Raw genomic sequence first — 23,177 nt, forward strand, 5'->3', positions numbered from 1 at the left:
CTATTCAGTATATCTATGAAATGTTGGTAAGTTAGATTTTATTGTTTAAACAATCTATGATGTGTTTTTTAATGAGGTTGTTTAATGACAAAAATGTACTTGTTTAAAATGATTTTTTTTGCAAATGTAGAAGAAGAAAAAAAATAGAGTCGTGGCCAAAAGTTGAGGAAAACATAAATATTATTTTCCACAAAATTTGCTGCTTCAGTGTCTTTAGATATTTTTGTCAGAAAATTGTTACTATGGAATACTGAAGTATAATTACAAGCATTTCATAAGTGTCAAAGGCTTTTATTGACAATTACATTAAGTTGATGCAAAGAGTCAATATTTGCAGTGTTGCCCCTCTTTTTCAAAACCTCTGCAATCCGCCCTGGTATGCTGTCAATTAAATTCTGGGCCACATCCTGACTGATGGCAACCCATTCTTGCATAATCAATGCTTGGAGTTTGTCAGAATTTATGAAGTTTTGTTTGTCCACCCGCCTCTTGAGGATTGACCACAAATTCTCAATTGGATTAAGGTCTGGGGAGTTTCTTGGCCATGGACTCAAAATATCAATGTTTTGTTCCCCGAGCCACTTAGTTATCACTTTTGCCTCATGGCAAGGTTCTCCGTCATGCTGGAAAAGGCATTGTTCGCCACCAAATTGTTCCTGGATGGTTGGGAGAAGTTGCTCTATGAGGAGGTGTTGGTACTGGTGACAAGAGATGAAAAGAATCTGCCCACTCCATCAAGCAATATGGACAACAACACAGGGCATTCACGGGACCTCATGGAACCATGGACCACACCTGCAGAAACTGGACAACAGGGGGAAGCAGAGGAGATACCTATCATAGACTTCTCCCAGCTGACGCTTGACATACCACCTACGCCACCTCCAGTGGTAGAAACAACCAGCTGGTATCATCGAGTAGAATCAGCCAACAGTAACACGGAAGCAGCAATCTGGGAGTCAGTAGTGCATGACCTTAAATGGTAATAATAGGAAGCTTCCGTTTACACACAGGTCTAAGATTACGTAGGTCTACAGCACCAGTGGGAACTTCCCCTGTAAAAAGGTATATAAAGAGAACAGAGATCATAAGAGAGGCATGATCCTCACTGACATATGAGACAGACTTCATATGGAGAATCATCAGAGGTAAAATTACTATTGCACTATACTCTTTTTTGTTAGACTAGAACAATATTTGAGAACTGGATAATTTTGCCTAAGTACTTATTGGATCACTATCTGAAGATACTTGGTTGAACTTTGTGAACCCGAAACTGAGTCTACGAAACACAGGGGTCTAAACACCTCCTGATCACAGACAAAGCGGCAGTCACTCAGTGAGACATCAGGCACAGATGTGATTGGCAATACGAGGAAACAGCCAAGTACCAGTTACAATATATTGAGTCCATACACAGAGTTGGAAGTGTATAGAGATATTGGAATTCGGAATCTAGTGTCATTGCTGTGAGAATACCAATTACGGGAAAGTGACCAAGGGGCTAAGCATTTAAGGTAATTGAACTATTTTTGCTATTTAGTCAATATTGTTAGAAGTGTTAACGCATTTAAAGTTTTGCAATATTATCTGGCATAGCTTAAAGCATTAAGGATTGATTGAGCGTTATTGTTGTATTTAGAAACTGTATAACCATTGAATTGTAATAATGTGTATAAGACAAAAAACAGTGACTTAATAAAAGCTTGAAACTTTGACAACTAGGCCAGATTAACGATCTGGAGAGCAAACACCTTTGACACTCTCACTGAACAGAAAGTGACCCTGGTTATAGGTTAAAGTGATTGCACTAAAGAATATTTCATTGTGTGGACAATAAATATATTTTTAAGAGAGTCAAAACATATACCAATAATAGTTTCCAAGTGACTACTAGCTGACGAGCATAATAACTAATAGAAAAAGTTATTAGGTATTGATGTATACATAAGTAAAGAAACTTGAAAGTAAGGAAATATAGGAGGAATCCATAACACTTAGAATATTTAAATAGGAGTATATCTATCCAAGGCCTCATACTAGACCGGAAAATAAGGGAGTGACAACGTGAACGAAGGAACAAACCCAACTCACGCGAAGGGCCATTACGAAAAAAATAGGAGGGTTGGTAGGGCCGCACGGCTAGGCCCTTGTTACACCGAAGTAACTAAAATCCTAAAGTACTCTGCCCAGCCAGAGGATGGGGTAGAGGCTTTTGCTGCAGGTATTGGACAAAAGTCAGCACCATGACAGTACCATTCTTTATTCATGGCTGTGTTCTTAGACAAAATTGTGACTGAGCCCACTCCCTTGGCTGAGAAGCAACCCCACACATGAATGGTCTCAGGATGCTTTACTGTTGGCATGACACAGGACTGATGGTAGCTCTCACCTTGTCTTCTCCGAAAAAGCTCTTTCCGGATGCCCCAAATAATCGGAATTCGGATTCATCAGAGAAAATGACTTTACCCCAGTCCTCAGCAATCCAATCCCTGTACCTTTTGGAGAATAACAGTCTGTCCCTGATGCTTTTCCTGTAGAGAAGTGGCTTCTTTGCTGCCCTTCTTGACACCAGGCCATCCTCCAAAAGTCTTCGACTCACTGTGCGTGCAGAAGCACTCACACCTGTCTGCTGCCATTCCCGAGCAAGCTCTGTGCTTGATGATCCGATAAATGGTTGATTTAGGTGCAATTTTACTGACAGAAATATCCTTGCCTGTGAAGCCCTTTTTGTGCAAAGCAATGATGACAGCACGTGGTTCCTTGCAGGTAACCATGGTTGACAGAGGAAGAACAATGATTCCAAGCACCACCCTCCTTTTGAAGCTTCCAGTCTGTTATTCGAACTCAATCAGTATGACAGAGTGATCTCCAGTCTTGTCCTCGTCAACACTCACACCCGTGTTAACGAGAGAATCACTGACATGATGTCAGCTGGTCCTTTTGTGGCAGGACTGAAATGCAGTGGAAATGTTTTGGGGGGATTCAGTTGATTTGCATGGCAAAGAGGGACTTTGCAATTAATTGCAATTCATCACTCTTCATAACTTTCTAGAGTATATTCAAATTGCCATCATACAAACTGAGGCAGCAGAATTTGTGAAAATTAATATTTGTGTCATTCTCAAAACTTTTGGTCACGACTGTACATACGTTATTCAGACCCTTTGCTATGACACTCGAAATTGAACTCAGGTGCATTCAGTTTACACTGATCATCTTTGAGATGTTTCTACGACTTGTGGTAAATTCAAATGATTGAACGTGATTTGGAAAGGCACGCACCTGTCTTTATAAGGTCCCATAGTTGACAGTGCATGTCTATGCAAAAACCAAGCCATGAGGTCGAAGGAATTGTCCTAGAGCTCTGAGGCAGGATTGTGTCGAGGCACAGATCTGGGGAAGTGTAACAAAAAAAATATGCAGCATTGAAGGTCCCCTAAAACACAGTAGCCTCCATCATTATTAAATGCAAAGAGATTGAATCCACCAAGACTCTTCTTAGAGCTGGCCGCCCAGCCAAACTGAGCAAACGGGGGAGAGGGGGCTTGGTCTGGGAGGTGATCAAGAACCTGATAGTCACTCTGACAGAGCTCCAGAGTTCCTCTGTGGAGATGATAGAAGCTTCCAGAAGGACAACCATCTCTACAGCACTCCAATAATCAGGTATTTTTGGTAGTGGCAAGACAGAAGCCACTCCTCAGTAAAAGGCACATGACAGCCCGCTTGGTGTTTGCCTAAAGGACTCTCAGACAATGAGAAACAAGATTCTCTGGTCTGGTGAAACCGAGATTGAACTCTTTGGTCTGAATGACAAGCTTCACGTCTGTAGGAAACCTGGCACCATCCCAACGGTGAAGCAAAGTGGTGGCTGCATCATGCTGTGAAGATGTTTTTCAGCGGCAGGGACTTGCAGACTAGTCAGGATCAAGGGAAAGATGAACGAAGCCAAGTACAGAGATCCTTGATGAAAACCTTCTCAAGAGTGCTCAGGACCTCAGACTGGGCAAACGTTTACCTTCCAATAGGACAATGACCCTAAAGATACAGCCAAGACAAAGCAGGAGTGGCTTCAGGACAAGTCTCTGAATTTCCTTCAGTTGCTCAGCAAAAGCCCAGACTTGAATATCTCTGGAGAGACCTGAAAATAGCTGTGCAGTGACGCTCCCCGTCCAACATGTCAGTGCTTGAGAGGATCTACAGAGAGTAATGGGAGAAACTCCCCAAATACAGGTGTGCCAAGCTTGTATTGTCATACCCAAGGAGAATCGAGGCTGTAATCACTGACAAAGGTGCATCAACAAAGTACTGAGTAAAGGATCTGAATACTTATATAAATGTGATATAAATTGTTGTTTTTTTACATTTGCAAAAATGTATTAAAAAAAAACGTTTTTGTTTTGTCATTATGGTGTAGATTGATAAGAAAAGATAAGAATAAGAATCTATTTTAGAACAAGGCTGTGGAAAAAGTCAAGGGGTCTAAATACATAGTCTATGTCATTGGATAAAACAAAGAGCATTCATCTTAAGATAGCTAGGGGAAACAACCACATATCCGAGTCAAATATAGAGGATATGTACAGTCCATTCCAGCTAAAGAATGGATATACATTTTCATACTCATCTAAAATCTATGAATTAGACTAGTAATATTTACACACACATCAAGGTAACCATACACAATCATTTCTTAATTCTTCCAATCCTCTTTACAATAACACGTGTTTTACACTGTATTTTGGATGAAGTTAAAGCAAGTACAGACAGATCAGCTCCTTGACATAATGACTCACAGAAATAAAGGCAAACATGCATGCAGATATAAAATATCACATTTGGTTCTGAAAATGATTTCAGCACCAAACTGCATGATGAGATCTGGGGAATTCACTATGATATATATCTCATCAGGGATGATACAGTACCTTTACATCCAATGCTGAAACATCCATTAGGATTAGTTCATAGTCAAACATCAGAGTTAATACTTCAGTAGGGTACTTCCTTACCTGTGGTGAGGGTTGTTGACACCAGTTGACTTCTCTTTCCATTTTCCAGCACAGTGCAGACAGTGACAGAGTACTGAGTACCACCTTGCAGGTCAGAGAGAGTGATGCTGTGTGAAGATGTGGTAGTGATGTGTGGTTCTGTCCCTGGACAGTGGTAGGAGATCTGGTAATGATGTTGGGTTTGGTCCAATCCTGGTGGCTGGTTCCAGCTGACAGCAGCTAATGTGGTGTCCACTGAGTCAACAGTCAGCTGGTCTGGAGCAGGAAGTACTAGTGGAAACACATTATTATCAGGGCTACAGTTTATAAAAATAGAAAAATAGAATAGTAGTTGAAAAATAGAAAAGGCTGCCATGCAATTCATCATGATATATTTCTCATCAGGGAAGATACAGTACCTTTACATCCAATGCTGAAACATCGATTAGGATTAGTTCATAGTCAAACATCAGAGTTAATACTTCAGTATGGTACTTCCTTACCTGTGGTGAGGGTTGTTGACACCAGTTGACTTTTCTTTCCATTTTCCAGCACAGTGCAGACAGTGACAGAGTACTGAGTATCACATTGCAGGTCACATGGAGTAAAGCTGTGTGAAGTTGTGGTAGTGATGTGTGGTTCTGTCCCTGGACAGTGGTGGGAGATCTGGTAATGTTGGGTTTGGTCCAATCCTAGTGGCTGGTTCCAGCTAACAGAAGCTGATGTGGTGTCCACTGAGTTAACAGTCAGCTGGTCTGGAGCAGGGATAACTAGTAGAAACACATTATTGTCAGTGCTACAGTTTTAATCCAGAAATATTTAACAGGACAAAAAGTAGAATAGTAGTCAAAGTACAAAAAAAATACTTGCAATCCCTTTTGAAATAACCTAAATCAGAAGTCGCACAACAGAGGTTAGATTTGTTAGGTAAAACAAAAATTACAAGTTTCCGCTATACTCATAAAGCATCGACGCTGCTAAATTGTTGCCGCCATGCAAAAAAATAAGCAAGTAAATTAAATGAATACTGTGGTAATCAATAAAGAGTATCATTCCAAATGTTTTTTTTTTCAGAAATGCTGGTATATTCGATTTTATTGTTTAAGAATCTATGGAAGAGATTGGTATGCTTTTTCACTTCTAATTATGGCACAAGGTTGTTCAATGACAGACATGTATTTATTTCAAATGTTTCACTTGATGGTTTAATTTCAGAGAGAATCATGTTATTTATTTATTTTTGCAAAATGCTATATATCCACTTCACTCTCAGAGAAATAAGTAGTACTGTTAGGTTTTGCACAGTCAAATGTAACAAATAACTACATTTTTTAATAAAGAACTGTACATACACACAGTCTCATGAAGCTAGAGAATGAGAGAATGCCAAAAGTGTGCAAAGCTATCATCAAGACAAAGAAAGGGTGGCATCTTTGAAGATTCTCAAATATAAAATATATATTTGATTTGTTTAACACTTTTTTGGTTACTACATGGTTCCATATGTGTCATTATTTCATAGTTTTGATGTGTTCACTATTAATCTACAATGTAGAAAATAGTCAAAATAAAGAATAACCCTTGAGTAAGTAGGTGTGTCCAAACTTTTGACCGGTACTGTGTGTTTATATATCTAAGAGTGTGAGGTTAGATTTGTAACCCAGCAAAAATTACAAGTCTCCGCCATATTCATTAAGCACCGGCTCTGCACCTCTGCTAAATTGTTGCCGCCACGCTAAAAAAGAACGTAAATTAAAAGAATACTGTGATAATCAAAAATATATATAATTCCATAATGCTATATTTCTATTTTCAGAAATGTTGGTAAATTAGATGTTATTGTTTAAAGAATCTATGAAAGAGATTGGTGTGCTTTTTCACTATCTAATTGTAACAGTATAACTGTCCTCCATCCCCTCGCCCCAGGCTCACACCAGGGACCCTCTGCACACATCAACAACTGACACCCACAAAGCATCGTTACCCATCGTTCCACAAAAGCCGCGGCCCTTGTAGAGCAAGGGGAACAACTACTTCAGGTCTCAGAGCGGTGACGTCACCGATTGAAACGCTATTAGCGCACACCACCGCTAACTAGCTAGCCATTTCACATCAGTTACATAATTATGGCATGAGGTTGTTCAATGGCAGACAAGTATTTCTTTAAAATGTATCACTAGATGATATAGTTTCAGAGAGACAAATAATCATGGTCTTATGTACTGTATATAGTTTCAGAGAGACAAATAATCATGGTCTTATGTACTCATATATATATATATATATATATATATATACTAAGTGTATGTAAACCTCCGACAGTCGGAAGTTTACATACACTTAGGTTGGAGTCATTAAAACTCGTTTTTCAACCACTCCACAAATTTCTTGTTAACAAACTATAGTTTTAGCAAGTCGGTCTTTGTGAATGACACAAGTCATTTTTCCAACAATTGTTTACAGACACATTATTTCACTTATAATTCACTGTATCACAATTCCAGTGGATCAGAAGTTTACATACAATAAGTTGACTACTGTACCTTTAAACAGCTTGGAAAATTCCAGAAAATTATGTCATGGCTTTAGAAGCTTCTGGTAGGCTAATTGACATCCTTTGAGTCAATTGGAGGTGTACCTGTGGATGTATTTCAAGGCCTGCCTTCAAACTCAGTGCCTCTTTGCTTCACATCATTGGAAAATCAAAAGAAATTAGCCAAGACAGAATAAAACTTGTAGAACACAAGTCTGGTTCATCCTTGGGAACAATTTCCAAACGCCTGAAGGTACCACGTTCATCTTTACAAACAATAGTATACAAGTATAAACACAATGGGACCACTCAGCCGTCATACCGCTTAGGAAGGAGACGCGTTGTCTCCTAGAGATGAACGTACTTTGGTGTGAAAAGTGCAAATCAATCCCAGAACAACAGCAAAGGACCTTGTGAGGATTCTGGAGGAAACAGGTTCAAAAGTATCTATATCCACAGTAAAACAAGTCCTATATCGAGGCGCTCAGCAAGGAAGAAGCCACTGCTCCAAAACCGCCATAAAAAAGACAGACTACGGTTTGCAACTGCACATGGGGACAAAGATAATACTTTTTGGAGAAATATCCTCTGGTCTGATGAAACAAAAATAGAACTGTTTGACCATAATGACCATTGTTATGTTTGGAGGAAAAAGGGGGAGGCTTGCAAGCCGAAGAACACCATCCCAACCGTGAAGTAAGGAGGTGGCAGCATAATTTCTTGGGGTTGCTTTGCTGCAGGAGCGACTGGTGAAGTACACAAAATAGATGGCTTCATGAGGAGGGAAAATTATGTGCATTGAAGCAACATCTGAAGATATCAGTCAGGAAGTTAAAGCTTGGTCTCAAATGGGTCTTCCAAATTGACAATGACCCCAAGTGTAACAGTATAACTTTTCTCCGTCCCCTCGCCGGGCTAGAACCAGGGACCCTCTGCACACATCAACAACAGTCACCCACAAAGCATCGTTACCCATCGCTCCACAAAAGCCGTGGCCCTTGCAGAGCAAGGGGAACCACTATTTCAAGGTCTCAGAGCAAGTGACTTCACCGATTGAAACGCTATTAGTGCGCACCACCGCTAATTAGCTAGCCATTTCACATCGGTTACACAAGCATACTTCCAAAGTTGTGGAAAAATGCCTTAAGGACAACAACGTCAACGTATTGGAGTGGCCATCACAAAGCCCTGACCTCAATCCTATAGAAAATTTGTGGGCCGAACTGAAGAAGCGTGTGCGGGCAAGGACGCCTACAAACCTGACTCAGTTACACCAGCTCTCTCAGGAGGAATGGGCTAAAATTCACCCAATTTATTGTGGGAAGCTTGTGGAAGGCTACCTGAAATGTTTACCGAAGTTAAACAATTTAAAGGCAATGCTACCAAATACTAATTGAGTGTATATAAACTACTGACCCACTGGGAATGTGATGAAAGAAATGAAAGCTGAAGTAAATCATTCTCTCTACTATTATTCTGACATTTCACATCCTTAAAATAAAGTGGTGTTCCTAACTGACGAAAGACTGGCAATTTTTACTTGGATTAAATGTCAAGAATTGTGAAAAAACTGAGTTTAAATGTATTTGGCTAAGGTGTATGTAAACTTCCAACTTCAACTGTATATACTGTATATATATATATATATATATGTAGCCACACTTTGCCTTGATGACAGCTTCGCACACTCTTAGCATTCTCTCAACCAGCTTCCTGGGGAATGCTTTTCCAACAGTCTTGAAGGAGTTCCCACATATGCTGAGACCTTTTGGCTGCTTTTCCTTCACTTTGCGGTCCAACTCATCCCAATCCTTCTCAATTGGGTTGAGGTCGAGTGATTGTGGAGGCCAGGTCATCTGAAGCAGCACTCCATCACTCTTCTTGATCAAATAGTCCTTATACAGCCTGGAGGTGTTTTGGGTCAAATTCCTGTTGAAAAGCAAATTATAGTCCCACTAAGCACAAAGCAGAGGGATAGCATAATCGCTGCAGAATGCTGTGGTAGTCATGCTGGTTAAGTGTGCCTTGAATTCTAAATAAGTCCCAGACAGTGTCACCAGCAAAGCAGCCCCACACCATCACACCTCCTCTTCCATGCTTCCCGGTGAGAACCACACATCCGGAGATCATCGTTTCACCTACTCGGAGTCTCGCAAATACATTTTTTGGTACCTTTCCCCAGATCTGTACCTCGACACAATCCTGTCTTGGAGCTCTATGGACAATTCCGTCGACCTCAAGGCTTGGTATTTGCGCTGACATGAACTGTCAACTGTGGGACCTTATATAGACAGGTGTTTGCCTTTCCAAATCATGTCCAATCAATTGAATGTATCACAGGTGGACTCCAATCAAGTTGTAGAAATATCTCAAGGATGATCAGTGGAAACAGGATGTACCTGAGCTCAATTTCGAGTTTCATAGCAAAGGGTATGAATACTTATTCAAATAAGGTATTTCTGCTTTTATTTGTAATACATTAGTCAACATTTCTAAAAACCTGTTTTCACCTTGTCTTTATGTGGTATTTTGTAGATTGATGAGTGGGGGAAACTATTTAATCCATTATAAAATAAGGTTGTAACGTAACAAAATGTGGAATTAAGTCAAGGGGACTGAATACTTTCCGAATGCACTGTATATGTGTTAAAATATGAACATCATGTGGACTCCGTGAAGTGGACAATAATTGTTTTAGGAAAGTATCCTAACACCCCCGCTTCTACATTAATGTGGATGCTACCATGATTATGGATAATCCTGAATAAATCGTGAATAATGATGAGTGAGAAAGGCACAAATATCATAACGCGAAGACATGCTAGCATTTTGGGGGGATATGATATTTATGCCTCTAACTTTCTCACTCATCATTATTCACAATTTATTCAGGATTATCCGTAATCATGTTAGCATCCACATTGATGAAGAAGTGTTATATTCTTCCAAAATTACACTACATTAATTGCCATTCATTTCGATTGGGAACAAAATAATGTGAAACACAACCAAAACAAACAACAAATGCATCCAACAAATGTGTATAGTCACACGGTTGATGTGGTCATTGCGTGCTAGAAATACAGGATCAAATACTAAACTTTTGAAAAATGTAATACACATAAGTGAATTTGTCCAAATAGTTTTGGTTCCTTAATATCGGGGGACTATGTACAACAAGTGCTGTAGTTTCTTAACGGTTCACCCTATATGGATAAAAATACCCTCAAATTCAAGATAACTGTCTGCAGCAGCTAATGGGGATCACTAATAAGTACAAATACACATTTCAAATCCAGAGTGCTGGAGAACAAAGCCAAAGCAACAACAACACATTTTCAATGTCCAAATACTTTTGGACCTCACTGTATATTTACAGGAAAGAACCTGTACCTTTACATCCCATGCTGACTAGGGATGTCCCGAGTTTGCGACTGTTTGGTCGATAGACTGTTGGTCGACCAATATTTCTTTAGTAGAGCAGTAGCAACCCCCAAAAAATGTATAATAATATCATGATGTACAAGACACCTGTCTCAGTGGACTGATCCATTGTGGAGGCTTTGGGGATGGCACTATCCATCACTCTAAGACAGGTACTACTGAAATTGTATATGGTTATATTATTTAGGAACAATGGTGAAACACTCAAACAAATAATATTATTTTAGAACAGATGCCCTTCTCACGTGTTGGATAGCGGTCGCTGCCCATAAACACATCAGTGCGCTGTTGAATTGGCGCCTGTTCCTAGACCATGTTGCTATGTGCATAATAGCAAAGCTAACCAGCAATATTGGTGTGACAACAATGTGGTGGAGGCAGCAGCAGAGTAAGGATGTGAGAAAACAGCGCTTGCCTTATTGTCTAAGAAATGTGAAGAGATAGGAACCCCCAACTTAATTAGGTCTATAATCAGTAGCCTAACTCTTAAATGTGCCTGGCTTTATAAATCATCCATATATATCTACAGAAATAAGACAGATCCTGCTTCTGTTGCCTGTTTGAGTGTTTGTTTAATATCTTACTGATTTCTTGAGGACCAAGCCAATATACAAATATAGATTAGTCAAGTTGTTTTCCCTGAGCATAACCTAAAAAACCATAGACTTATTAGCCTACTCTGTTGTTTACGTTTATTTTGTTGTCATGGAGGAGTGACTGGGCTTATTGTTTTGAGTTGAGTCATTATCATTAGCAGGCTTAGTATAGCAGCTTTGTGTAACAACCTTTGTATAACAACAATCTAGCTGTAGGCGTAAGAGCGCCTGTAGTCTTACTACAGTAAATTACTTAGTCCTATATTTCAATACTTATGTAAGCTACAGTACTGTATCAATCAATCATTAATTTGTTCATGTCTTCACACAGCATACGAGTCATTCATGATCTGAAATGGAATCAATCATTTTTGTTTTAAAATAAAATAACAAAGCCACCTTAGCGTAAACAATAAATAAACCGTTTATTTGGAATTTGGAAATTGCATTCACAAATGAATGCGACTGGTTTTAGCCTTTGCTGTAAAAAAGGCTTTATAAAAAACATTACAACAGACTCTCTGGTACGCTTATGATTTATTTACTGTTGTTTACATTGTTCCAAACGATCAGAGAAATTATATTGCCATCTAACAGCACTTGTTTGACACACATAATAAGTCCACAGCGCTTTCTCCTTACCTCGTTTTTCTTCATTTCCTGTATTTCAAATGTATTCCACACATCTGACTTTCCCTTCACCTCCTAAGCAACGAATAAATATTCCCCCATTTAGTGTTTATTTGTCACGTCCTCTGAAACCATTTTGCTGTCAACTGTGTTACGGTGTTTAGGGTTTGTTATAACCAATTTATTGATGTGATTATGATATGCAATAGGTCAGGCTCTATTGGTCACATGCATGCAGTGCATACATGCATCGCGTAAAGAGAGCCAGGGTTGAGGGAATAGGAATGTTTTTCTTAAACAAATCAAGGATTTCGATAACAGAACTTTTCAGTCAGATATTGTTATAATTATGTTGCAGCTTCAGCAACATGGACAGCATGATAAACAGTTTTGATGTTCTGTGGTGGTCGCTGCAACAGGGAGAAGAGAGACAATTGGTGCTAGTCACACAGTCACTCGATGTCATTTATTTTAAGACAGCAAGTCTGAGCCCGTCCTGGCACAATCAAATCAATTGCGGTCAGCCTCCAGTCATTTGTGTGTCTTCATTATTTCATCAAACAGTGTGCTTAAAGCTTCAGACAAGCTCGCTGCATATATATGAACGAACAGCTCAAATCAGTCTTATGTCGCAAAATTGTGTTTTTTACATTGGCTAAAAGTAGAGATAGAGAGTAACAAAATGAAATATCATACACTACTGTTGAGGAACAATGGGAAAGTAATTTTGCTTTGATAGTTGATAAACTTGTAATCTCACTATTGAGAAAATGGCCTTTGAATATCTTGGTACTACTACTGGAGAGCCCTTCTTTGTCTACAGCCATTCAGCATTGTTTACACCCTCTTAAGCTTTAGCCCCACCCATCTCTTTGATCCAAATGTTCTGTACTAACATTAGTCAAGCACCCAAGCCAACTTGCTAGCTACTTCCAGTCACAAATGAGTGAACAGCTCACTGAACATTACTCGCCCTAGCAGAGCTGGTTAGGCTGTCCAGAGCGTTGGTGACTGCAACTGTGCTGTCAGATTGTCCATTCGTAAATTCAGAGCATTTATCATAATCCCAACTCATGTTGTTACTACCCTGCATGAATCTGCAGGTAGCTAACCAACAAGGTTCAATGTTAGATGGCTAACATTAGGCTATAACTGTCACGTTCTGACCATAGTTCTTGTGTATTTTCCTTGTTTTAGTGTTGGTCAGGATTGTCTATTTCTATGTTTGGCCTGATATGGTTCTCAATCAGAGGCAGGTGTTAGTCATTGTCCCTGATTGGGAACCATATTTAGGTAGCCTGTTTTGTGTTGGGTTTTGTTGGTGGTTGTTTCCTGTCTTTGTGTTTACTGCACCAGTTAGGACTGTTTCGGTTTTCACGTTTATTGTTTTGTAGTTAGTTCATGTTAAGTGTCTCTTATTAAAGAACCATGAACTATAACCACCCTGCGTTTTGGTCCGCCTCTCCTTCTCAGGAAGAAAGCCGTTACAGAACCACCCACCACAACAGGACCAAGCGGCGTGGTGACAGGCAGCGGCAGCAGGAGCAGCGCAAGGAGGAATGGACACGGGAGGATGTTTTGGACGGCAAGGGTTGCTACACTTGGGAGGAGATCCTGGTGGGAAAGGATCGCCTCCCATGGGAACAGGTGGAGGCAGCTAGGAGAGCAGAGGCAGCCAGAGAGAGGAGCCGGCGATACGAGGGAACACGGCTGGCAAGGAAGCCTGAGAGTCAGCCCCAAAGATTTCTTGGGGGGTGGCACACATGGAGTATGGCGAAACCATGTAGGAGACATGCGCCAACTTCCTGAGCTTACCGGAGGGTGAGAGAGACCGGGCAGGCACCGTGTTATGCTGTGGAGCGCACGGTGTCCCCAGTGCGGGTGCATAGCCCGGTGCAGTACATACCAGCTCCTCGTATCGGCCGGGCTAGAGTGGGCATCGAGCTAGGTGTCATGAAGCCAGCTCTACGCATCTGGTCTCCAGTGCGTCTCCTTGGGCCGGCGTACATGACACCAGCCTTACGCATGGTGTCCCCGGTTCGCCTGCACAGCCCAGTGCGTACTATTCCACCTCGACGCACTGGCAGGGCGACCGGGAGCATTCAACCAGGTAAGGTTGGGCAGGCTCGGTGCTCAAGAGCTCCAGTGCGCCTGCACGGTCCGGTCTATCCAGTACCACCTCCACGCATCAGCCCTCCGGTGGCAGCTCCCCGCACTCGCCCTGAGGTGCGTGTCCTCGGCCCAGTACCACCAGTGCCGGCACCACGCACCAGGCCTACAGTGCGCCTCGCCTGTCCAGCGCTGCCAGAGTCTTCCTCCTCTCCAGCGTTGCCGGAGTCTCCAGTCTGCCCAGCGTCGCCTGAGCTGCCCGTCTGCCCAGCGCCGCCTGAGCTGCCCGTCTCTCCAGAGCTGCTAGAGTCTCCCGTCTGTCCAGAGCCGCCAGAGTCTCCCGTCTGTCATGAGCTGCCAGAGTCTCCCGTCTGTCATGAGCCGCCAGAGTCTCCCATCTGTCATGAGCCGCCAAAGTCTCCCGTCTGTCATGAGCCGCCAGAGTCTCCTGTCTGTCAGCATGGAGCCGCCAGAGCTGCCAGTCAGCATGGAGCCGCCAGTCAGCCAGGATCCTCCAGAGCCGCAAGTCAGCCAGGATCCGCCAGAGCAGCCAGTCAGCCAGGATCCGCCAGAGCCACCAATCAGCCAGGATCCGCCAGAGCCGCCAGTCAGCCAGGGTCCGCCAGAGCCGCCAGTCAGCCAGCATCCGCCAGGATTCGCCAGAGCCGCCAGTCAGCCAGGATCCGCCAGAGCCACCAGTCAGCCAGGATCCGCCAGAGCCACCAGTCAGCCAGGATCCGCCAGAGCCGCCAGTCAGCCAGGATCCGCCAGAGCCGCCAGTCAGCCAGGATCTGCCAGAGCCACCAGTCAGCCAGGATCTGCCAGAACCGCCAGTCAGCCAGGATCTGCCAGAGCCGTCAATCAGCCAGGAGCTGCCAGAGCCGTCAATCAACCAGGAGCTACCAGAGCCGTCAGTCAGCCAGGAGCTGCCAGAGCCGTCAGTCAGCCAGGAGCTGCCAGAGCCGCAAGTCAGCCAGGATCCGCCAGAGCCACCAATCAGCCAGGATCCGCCAGAGCCGCCAGTCAGCCAGGGTCCGCCAGAGTCGCCAGTCAGCCAGCATCCGCCAGGATTCGCCAGAGCCGCCAGTCAGCCAGGATCCGCCAGAGCCACCAGTCAGCCAGGATCCGCCAGAGCCACCAGTCAGCCAGGATCCGCCAGAGCCACCAGTCAGCCAGGATCCGCCAGAGCCGCCAGTCAGCCAGGATCTGCCAGAGCCACCAGTCAGCCAGGATCTGCCAGAACCGCCAGTCAGCCAGGATCTGCCAGAGCCGTCAATCAGCCAGGAGCTGCCAGAGCCGTCAATCAACCAGGAGCTACCAGAGCCGTCAGTCAGCCAGGAGCTGCCAGAGCCGTCAGTCAGCCAGGAGCTGCCAGAGCCGTCAACCAGCCTGAGCTATCTCTCAGTCCTGAGCTACCTCTCAGTCCTGAGCTACCTCAGTCCTAAGCTACCCCTCAGGCCTGAGCTACCACTCGGTCCTGAGCTACCCCTCAGTCCTGAGCTACCCCTCAGTCCTGAGCTACCCCTCAGTCCTGAGCTACCCCTCAGTCCCGAGCTGCCCCTCAGTCCGGAGCTGCCCCTCAGTCCGGAGCTGCCCCTCAGTCCAGTGGGGCCCTTTTTTAGGGTTCCTAGGCCAAGGTCGGCGGCGAGGGTCGCCACTCAAAGGACGCTAAGAAGGTGGACTAAGACAATTATGGAGTGGGGTCCACGTCCAGCGCCAGAGCTGCCACCGCGGACAGATGCCCACCCAGACCCTCCCCTATAGGTTTAGGTTGTGCGGTCGGAGTCCGCACCTTGGGGGGGTACTGTCACGTTCTGACGTTCTGACCATAGTTCTTGCGTGTTTTCCTTGTTTTAGTGTTGGTCAGGACATGAGCTGGGTGGGCATTCTATGTTGTTTGTCTATTTCTATGTTTGGCCTGATATGGTTCTCAATCAGAGGCAGGTGTTAGTCATTGTCCCTGATTGGGAACCATATTTAGGTAGCCTGTTTTGTGTTAGGTTTTGTGGGTGGTTGTTTCCTGTCTTTGTGTTTACTGCACCAGTTAGGACTGTTTCGGTTTTCACGTTTATTGTTTTGTAGTTAGTTCATGTTAAGTGTCTCTTATTAAAGAACCATGAATAACCACGCTGCGTTTTGTTCCGCCTCTCCTTCCCAGGAAGACATCTGTTACAATAACTGGTAGCTCTGAGATACAAATGATAAGATCATACACGTAATGTTAGCTAGCGAGCCTGCCAGCTAACGTTAGCTTGCTAGATAACAGCACACTTTAACTTGAAATGAAAGCACTTTGTCAAAATTAGAAACGTGTAATACCTGAAAATGTAGCTAGATATCTTGCCGTATACATCATATTTGGACACGTCTCCATATTATGTAAGATGTAATACGGAGACAGGTGTTTTGTCCATCTACTTAGCTATCATATACGAATTCCACTGATTTCAAAACTTGGATCTCCAGAAAGTGGAGAGCATACACATATTGCTAGTGAGCCAGCCAGCTAACGTTAACTAGCTAACAGTGCACTTTAACTTGGCATTCGGTTTATGCAGTTTTCCTACACAATACATTTTTTAAAAAGCTGCATTAGACAGAATTACCTAGACATACTGAACAGCTCAAATAGACAGAAGCGTGTTAAATGGCAGACCAATCCAAACTCATCTCTCGGCATGTCCAGCTCACTCATTATCTCAGTCAATCATGGCAAGCGGGAAGGTTGCTGACTTTTTCTGTGGCTAAATCAACTAGGCTCGTAATTATTTTTTTTTATTCGTATTTACAGAAGGCATACAATTTTGTTATTAAGGCACATGAAAGTTCACGTTCAACAAGGCCTTTCTGCCAAACCTTCTGATTTAAAAAAAAGTTTAAGTTCAAATGGCTCTCCTGTGAAGTAGTGACTGAAACAGGTCATATATTTGATTTGATTTAAGCACTTAATTATGTGTATAAATATGGAAAAATAAATGTTTGTAATTTTCAACCAATCAATTGGTCAAAAGAACAGACGACACTTGGTTGACCAAGTTTATTTGGGTACAGCCCTAATTGCTTACACATCAATTATGATTAGTTCATTCACATTAGTCATTTTGATATCAAGTCAAAGCTTAATTATCTTTGACACCAGAGATAATACTTAATAAGTAGGGTAACGACTTACTTGTGGTGAAGGTTGTTGACACCAGTTGACTTTGCTTTTCATTGTCCAGCACAGTGCAGACAGTGACAGAGTACTGAGTACCACATTGCAGGTCAGAGAGAGTGAAGCTGTGGGAAGACGTGGTAGTAATGTGTGGTTCTGTCCCTGGACAGTGGTAGGAGATCTGGTAATGATGTTGGGTTTGGTCCAATCCTGGTGGCTGGTTCCAGCTAACAGCAGCTGATGTGGTGTCCACTGAGTCAACAGTCAGCTGGTCTGGAGCAGGAAGTACTAAGGGAAAATACATTGTCAATGTTACAGTTTAACTTCAGAAATGCATTACAGGACAAAAAGTAGAATAGTTGTCAAAGTAAAAAAGAACGCTTGCAATACCTTTTGATGTGGGAAAAAATAAGCTAAAAACAGAAGTCACATGGCAAAAAGGGATTCGATTTTTTCCCCTACCGATCTGTACAACCTACTCCACCTTTTCAAAGAGAAAGCAAAATTATACAAAATAAATAAAAAACAAAGATGCCTTGATGTGTATGTCTTGCATATGTGGTAGCATCATGTAATGGGTATGCTTGTCACAGGCAGAGACTGGTGAGTTTGTCAGGATCATAATAAATATAAAAGGAGCAAAGCCTAGATAACCAGTTTGAGGAAACTGTTGGGGAATAATCAGAATTAGTTGGTAACATAGGTGTGCTGCCATCCTGTTAGAAGGTAACAGATTATTTTATTACCATGGTTAAATTGGATTTTCATTGTGTTCAATGGTGTTATTTGCCCCCTAGCTTTCTGGTACTTAGAAAGACGACGCTAACAGGAAGTACAGAATTTGTTTTGCACGCATAGAGCAGCTACAAACAACGCTACGTTGCAGGTCTTTCAATGTAGTTATTTCTTGTCACGCTTCAGCCTTGGAAAAATATTTGTTTGTAAGTTCGATTCAAGCATTTAGCTAATGATGATAATCTTGTTATTGACAGAGTTGCTTACATATCAATGTTGGTTGCATTTACTCACAAATTGCAATGCCTTTAATGTATGTCGTTAGCTGTATTACTTTGCTCATGCGTCATGCAAACGAATTGTAAAATATACAATACTGTAGTTTTGTTACTGTTTCTAGTGTAATATGCTTTGTTATTCTACATAGATGGTTATACATTATTAGAGTAATGGAAGGAGCCAATTACCATATGGTTAACAATTAGCTATATGGTTTGGCATCATGCCAGATGCATGGTACCTTAGCGCGTGCTTTGTATTTATGCAACTTCAAATGTTTAATGTACAGCTACAGTATGTCGGTGTGAATTGAACACTAAAGTATATTCTTTTCTGTATCTTGCAGTTTCACAACATAAACGTTTTCAATATATTCATTCAAGAAAAGTCACGCCTTGGGAGTTTTATTGAAGACTTAGTTGTTAGCTATCTGTCTAGTTTTGCATGGGAACGCAACTCAAGGGCAGAATAGTGAAAAAACATCATCACAGCGGGCTCAAGCACAAGAATAACTGCACACGGTGGTTATGTTTCTACGTTCATCAGCCAACAAAGCCTCTTATCCTAGGGAAGACCAGCAGTCTACGATGCAACAACCAGAGCCAGGTGTTCAACAGAGAGAGATGGAAGAGCCTCTTCATCACATTGGGACCAAGTCTCAATCTACAAGATCAAGGTCATCAAAACAGTCAAGCAGATCCTCAACGGCGAGTTCTGCAGCCGTCAAAGCACGCGCCAAGGCTCCTATGCACAAGTCTCCTATGCTGAGAAGGAAGCTTCTGTGATGAAGCAAAAAGCTGACCTCGAGGCAAGTTTATGTTCTCCAAGTTGAGAGAGCAGCTGCTGCTGCGGTGGCTGAAGCTGCAGCCTTTGAAGAAGCTGTAGGATCAGAACGCAGAGAGCTTCGCAAAGAACTAGACACAGGGACACAGCCCTTAAGTCCAGTCCAACGTACATGTGAGTATGTGCAACAACATGCTAGGCCCTACTTTGCTGAACTTCCATTTGAAGTGGAGAAACAAGAGGTTAGTGTTGACCCAGCTACATGCCATAATCCAGTAAGTAGCAAACAACAGAACATGAGCAGAGACTCTCCGTTCAAAAGAAATGAACAGCAGCATGGTGGAAATGGAAAGCAAGCCCACTTCCAGTCACACACACACAACTTCCCTGAGTCACAAGTGGCACCAGACCTCATCAAGTACCTCCTACGACGTGAGATGGTGAGTTCCGGACTCCTGAAGTTTGATGATCGCCCTGAAAATCTTTGGGCATGGAAAGCATCCTTTCTCAATGCGACCAGAGACTTGAATTTATCAGCCAGGGAAGAGTTAGATCTAATTACCAAGTGGCTAGGGGCAGAGTCATCTGAGCAAGCAAACAGAATTAGATCTGTCCATATTTTCAACGCAACAGCAGGACTTAACATGGTCTGGCAACGACTAGAAGAGTGCTATGGTACACCCGAAGTGATCGAGAATGCACTGTTGAAGAAAATGGATGATTTTCCAAAACTGGCTAACAAAGACAATCACAAACTAAGAGAATTAGGTGACATTCTTCTCGAACTGGAGTGTGCTAAAGTAGAAGGGTACCTTCCAGGCCTCGCTTATCTGGACACATCTCGGGGTAAACCCTATTGTAGAGAAACTTCCATTCAGTTTACAATAAAAATGGATAGCACAGGGATCCAAATATAAGGAGGACTATCGGGTAGCATTCCCACCATTCTCGTTCTTCTCGAGATTCATCAGGAACCAGGCGAAAATTAGAAATGACCCCAGCTTCACCCTCTACACCTCAACTAACCAGGTGTCCATGAAAAGTGAGAAACCTGCCAGGTACAGCAGCAAGACACCTGTGACTGTATACAAGACAGATGTGTCATCTGAGGCCTCAGACCACCAGACCAAACCCAGTAAGACAAAGGTTGAAAACCCTGACCGTCACTGCCCAATACATAACAAGCCTCATCCTCTTAAAAAGTGTCGTGGGTTTAGATACAAAACTCTAGATGAGCGCAAATCATATCTCAAAGACAATGGCATTTGTTTCCGATGTTGTGGGTCAACTCAGCACAGAGCTAAAGACTGTAAGGTTTCAATCAAGTGCTCTGAGTGCGACAGCGACAGGCATCTTGCTGCTCTGCATCCAGGCCCAGCCCCTACAAATACATACACCGCTACAGCAGAGACAGATAATAGCGGGGAGCAAGGTGACGATGCTCTTCTATCTGTCACCTCAAAGTGTACAGAGATCTGTGGTGAGGCAGTCAATCCAAGATCATGTTGAAAAATATGCCTAGTCAAAGCTTATCCGGCTGGGAAAAGCGAGAAAGCTGTCAAAATGTATGTAGTGCTTGATGAACAGAGTAACAAATCTCTGGCCAAGACAGAGTTTTTCAGTCTCTTCAACATCAATGACAACTCTGCTCCATACACCATGAAGACGTGTTCTGGGGTAACAGAGACTTCAGGCAGGAGAGCCGTCAACTTTATGGTGGAGTCTATAGATGGACACATGCAGCTCACTCTCCCTACTCTGATAGAGTGTGATATGATGCCAGACGATAGGACGGAGATTCCCTCCCCCGACATTGCGTATCATCATCCCCATCTGCAACCAGTTATGGACAGAATTCCAGCTGTGGACCCAGACGCTCCCATCCTCCTGCTCTTAGGACGAGACATCTTAAGGGTACACAAGGTACGAGAGCAAATCAATGGGCCCCACGACACTCCTTATGCACAGCGACTCGACCTCGGGTGGGTGAGGTCTGTCTGGGAACAGCTCACCGACCAGCCAATGTTAACGTGTTCAGGACAAACATACTTCAAAATGGTCACACATCCTATCTGAGCCCTTGCCCTGACATCATCCAGGTAAAAGAGAACTACAGCAGCGTAGCTCAGAAACACATCTCTCCCTCTACAGTGCACTCGAGAGATCCAATCACAACTGTGAACACAGACAGCCTGGGATGTTCCGTGTTCGACAAAACACAAGACAATGATAAACCAGCACCATCAGTGGAGGACAAAGCCTTCTTGGACATTATGGACAAACAGGTTTTCCAGGATGATGGAAACAACTGGGTGGCTCCACTACCCTTTCGCCCCACTAGACGTCGCCTTCCTAATAACAGGGAGCAGGCCATGAACCGTCTCACATCACTTCGCAGGACTTTAGACAAAAAGCCTGACATGAAGTGTCATTTTATTGACTTCATGCAAAAGATGCTGGATAACGACCAAGCCGAACCTTCACAGCCACTAGAGGGAGACAAAGAACGTTGGTATCTGCCCATATTTGGTGTTTACCATCCACAAAAGCCTGAACAAATACGAGTAGTATTTGACTCCAGTGCTAAGTGTCAAGGCGTGTCACTTAACGATGTTCTGCTCAGTGGTCCAGACTTAAACAACACACTCTTGGGTGTCCTAATGCGTTTCCGCAAGGATTACATTGCACTAACAGCAGATGTGCAACAAATGTTTTACTGTTTTGGTGTACGTGAGGATCACAGAGATTACTTAAGGTTTCTCTGGTATGAAGACAACAACCCAGATAGAAACATAACTGAGTACTGGATGAAAGTCCATGTATTTGGAAACAGCCCTTCACCAGCCGTAGCCATCTACTGCATGAGACGAGCAGCGCTACAGGGTGAGAAGGAACACGGGTCAGAACCCAAGCAATATGTAGTGAGGAACTTCTACGTCGATGATGGTCTGACATCAGTAGCTACTACAGAAGAAGCTATCAATATTCTAAGAAAAACACAAGCAATGTTGGCGGAGTCCAACATGAAACTACACAAGATTGCATCCAATAGCAAAACAGTTATGGAAGCCTTCCCTATGGAGGACCGTGCAAAAGACTTAAAAGATCTGGACCTAGGAGTGGATCCTCTCCCCTTTCAACGGAGTCTGGGACTTTCCTGGAACCTGGAAACAGACAGCTTCTCATTCCAGGTGTCCCACAATGAGAGGCCTTTTACTCGGAGAGGCATCCTGTCCACAGTGAATAGTCTTTATGACCCCCTTGGGTTCGTGGCTCCAATAACAATGCAAGGTAAAGCCTTAATCAGAGTACTCTCTTCTGATCAGAGTGAGTGGGATGTCCCTCTTCCAACAGAAAAAGATGAGAAATGGAAACAGTGGAAGCAAGTCCAGTGTCTCGCTGACACCTTTTGGAAAAGGTGGAGACAGGAGTACCTGACAACGCTGCAGAGACGCAGAAAATGGACAGCAGAAAAGCCAAATGTAAAAGTGGGAGATGTTGTCTTATTGAAAGACAGTCAGGCACACAGAAATGACTGGCCAGTCGGGCTTGTGGTAAAAACCTTTCCCAGTACTGACAAAAAGGTTAGGAAAGTAGAACTAAAAATTGTCAAGCAAGGAGCTGCTAAGGTGTTTCTGAGACCAATCTCAGAGATTGTTGTTCTTCTTTCTGAAGCATCCTAGAGACAAAAGATAAAAATAGAAAGGACATTATTTGTTTCTTGATATGTTTTATTTCATAGTGGCACAATTTCATTATACCAGGCGGGGAGTGTGCTGCCATCCTGTTAGAAGGTAACAGATTATTTTATTACAATGGTTAAATTGGATTTTCATTGTGTTCAATGGTGTTATTTGCCCCCTAGTGGCGCTTTCTGGTACTTAGAAAGACGACGCTAACAGGAAGTACAGAATTTGTTTTGC

General features: G+C 43.0%; 1 protein-coding gene and 1 long non-coding RNA gene across 2 annotated transcripts in view; one reads left to right on the forward strand and one right to left on the reverse strand.

Moving 5' to 3' along the window:
• The window catches only part of LOC115119794 (interferon-induced very large GTPase 1-like), an 87,741-nt gene that overhangs the window by 53,907 nt on the left and 10,657 nt on the right, over window positions 1–23,177 (reverse strand). Inside the window, exons 4-6 of the mRNA XM_065003570.1 lie at window positions 17,476–17,745; window positions 5,495–5,761; window positions 5,013–5,282 (exon numbers count right to left, since the gene is read on the reverse strand). Of these exons, the coding sequence (XP_064859642.1) occupies window positions 5,013–5,282; window positions 5,495–5,761; window positions 17,476–17,745 (807 nt within the window). The remainder of the gene's footprint in view (window positions 1–5,012; window positions 5,283–5,494; window positions 5,762–17,475; window positions 17,746–23,177) is intronic.
• Window positions 18,267–18,858, forward strand: LOC135561762 (uncharacterized). The gene is made up of 2 exons (XR_010459638.1): window positions 18,267–18,398; window positions 18,818–18,858. It is a non-coding gene; the product is annotated as an uncharacterized LOC135561762 (long non-coding RNA).

This window comes from Oncorhynchus nerka, linkage group LG18 (genome assembly GCF_034236695.1).
Source record: "Oncorhynchus nerka isolate Pitt River linkage group LG18, Oner_Uvic_2.0, whole genome shotgun sequence".
NCBI classification, from domain to species: domain Eukaryota; kingdom Metazoa; phylum Chordata; class Actinopteri; order Salmoniformes; family Salmonidae; genus Oncorhynchus; species Oncorhynchus nerka.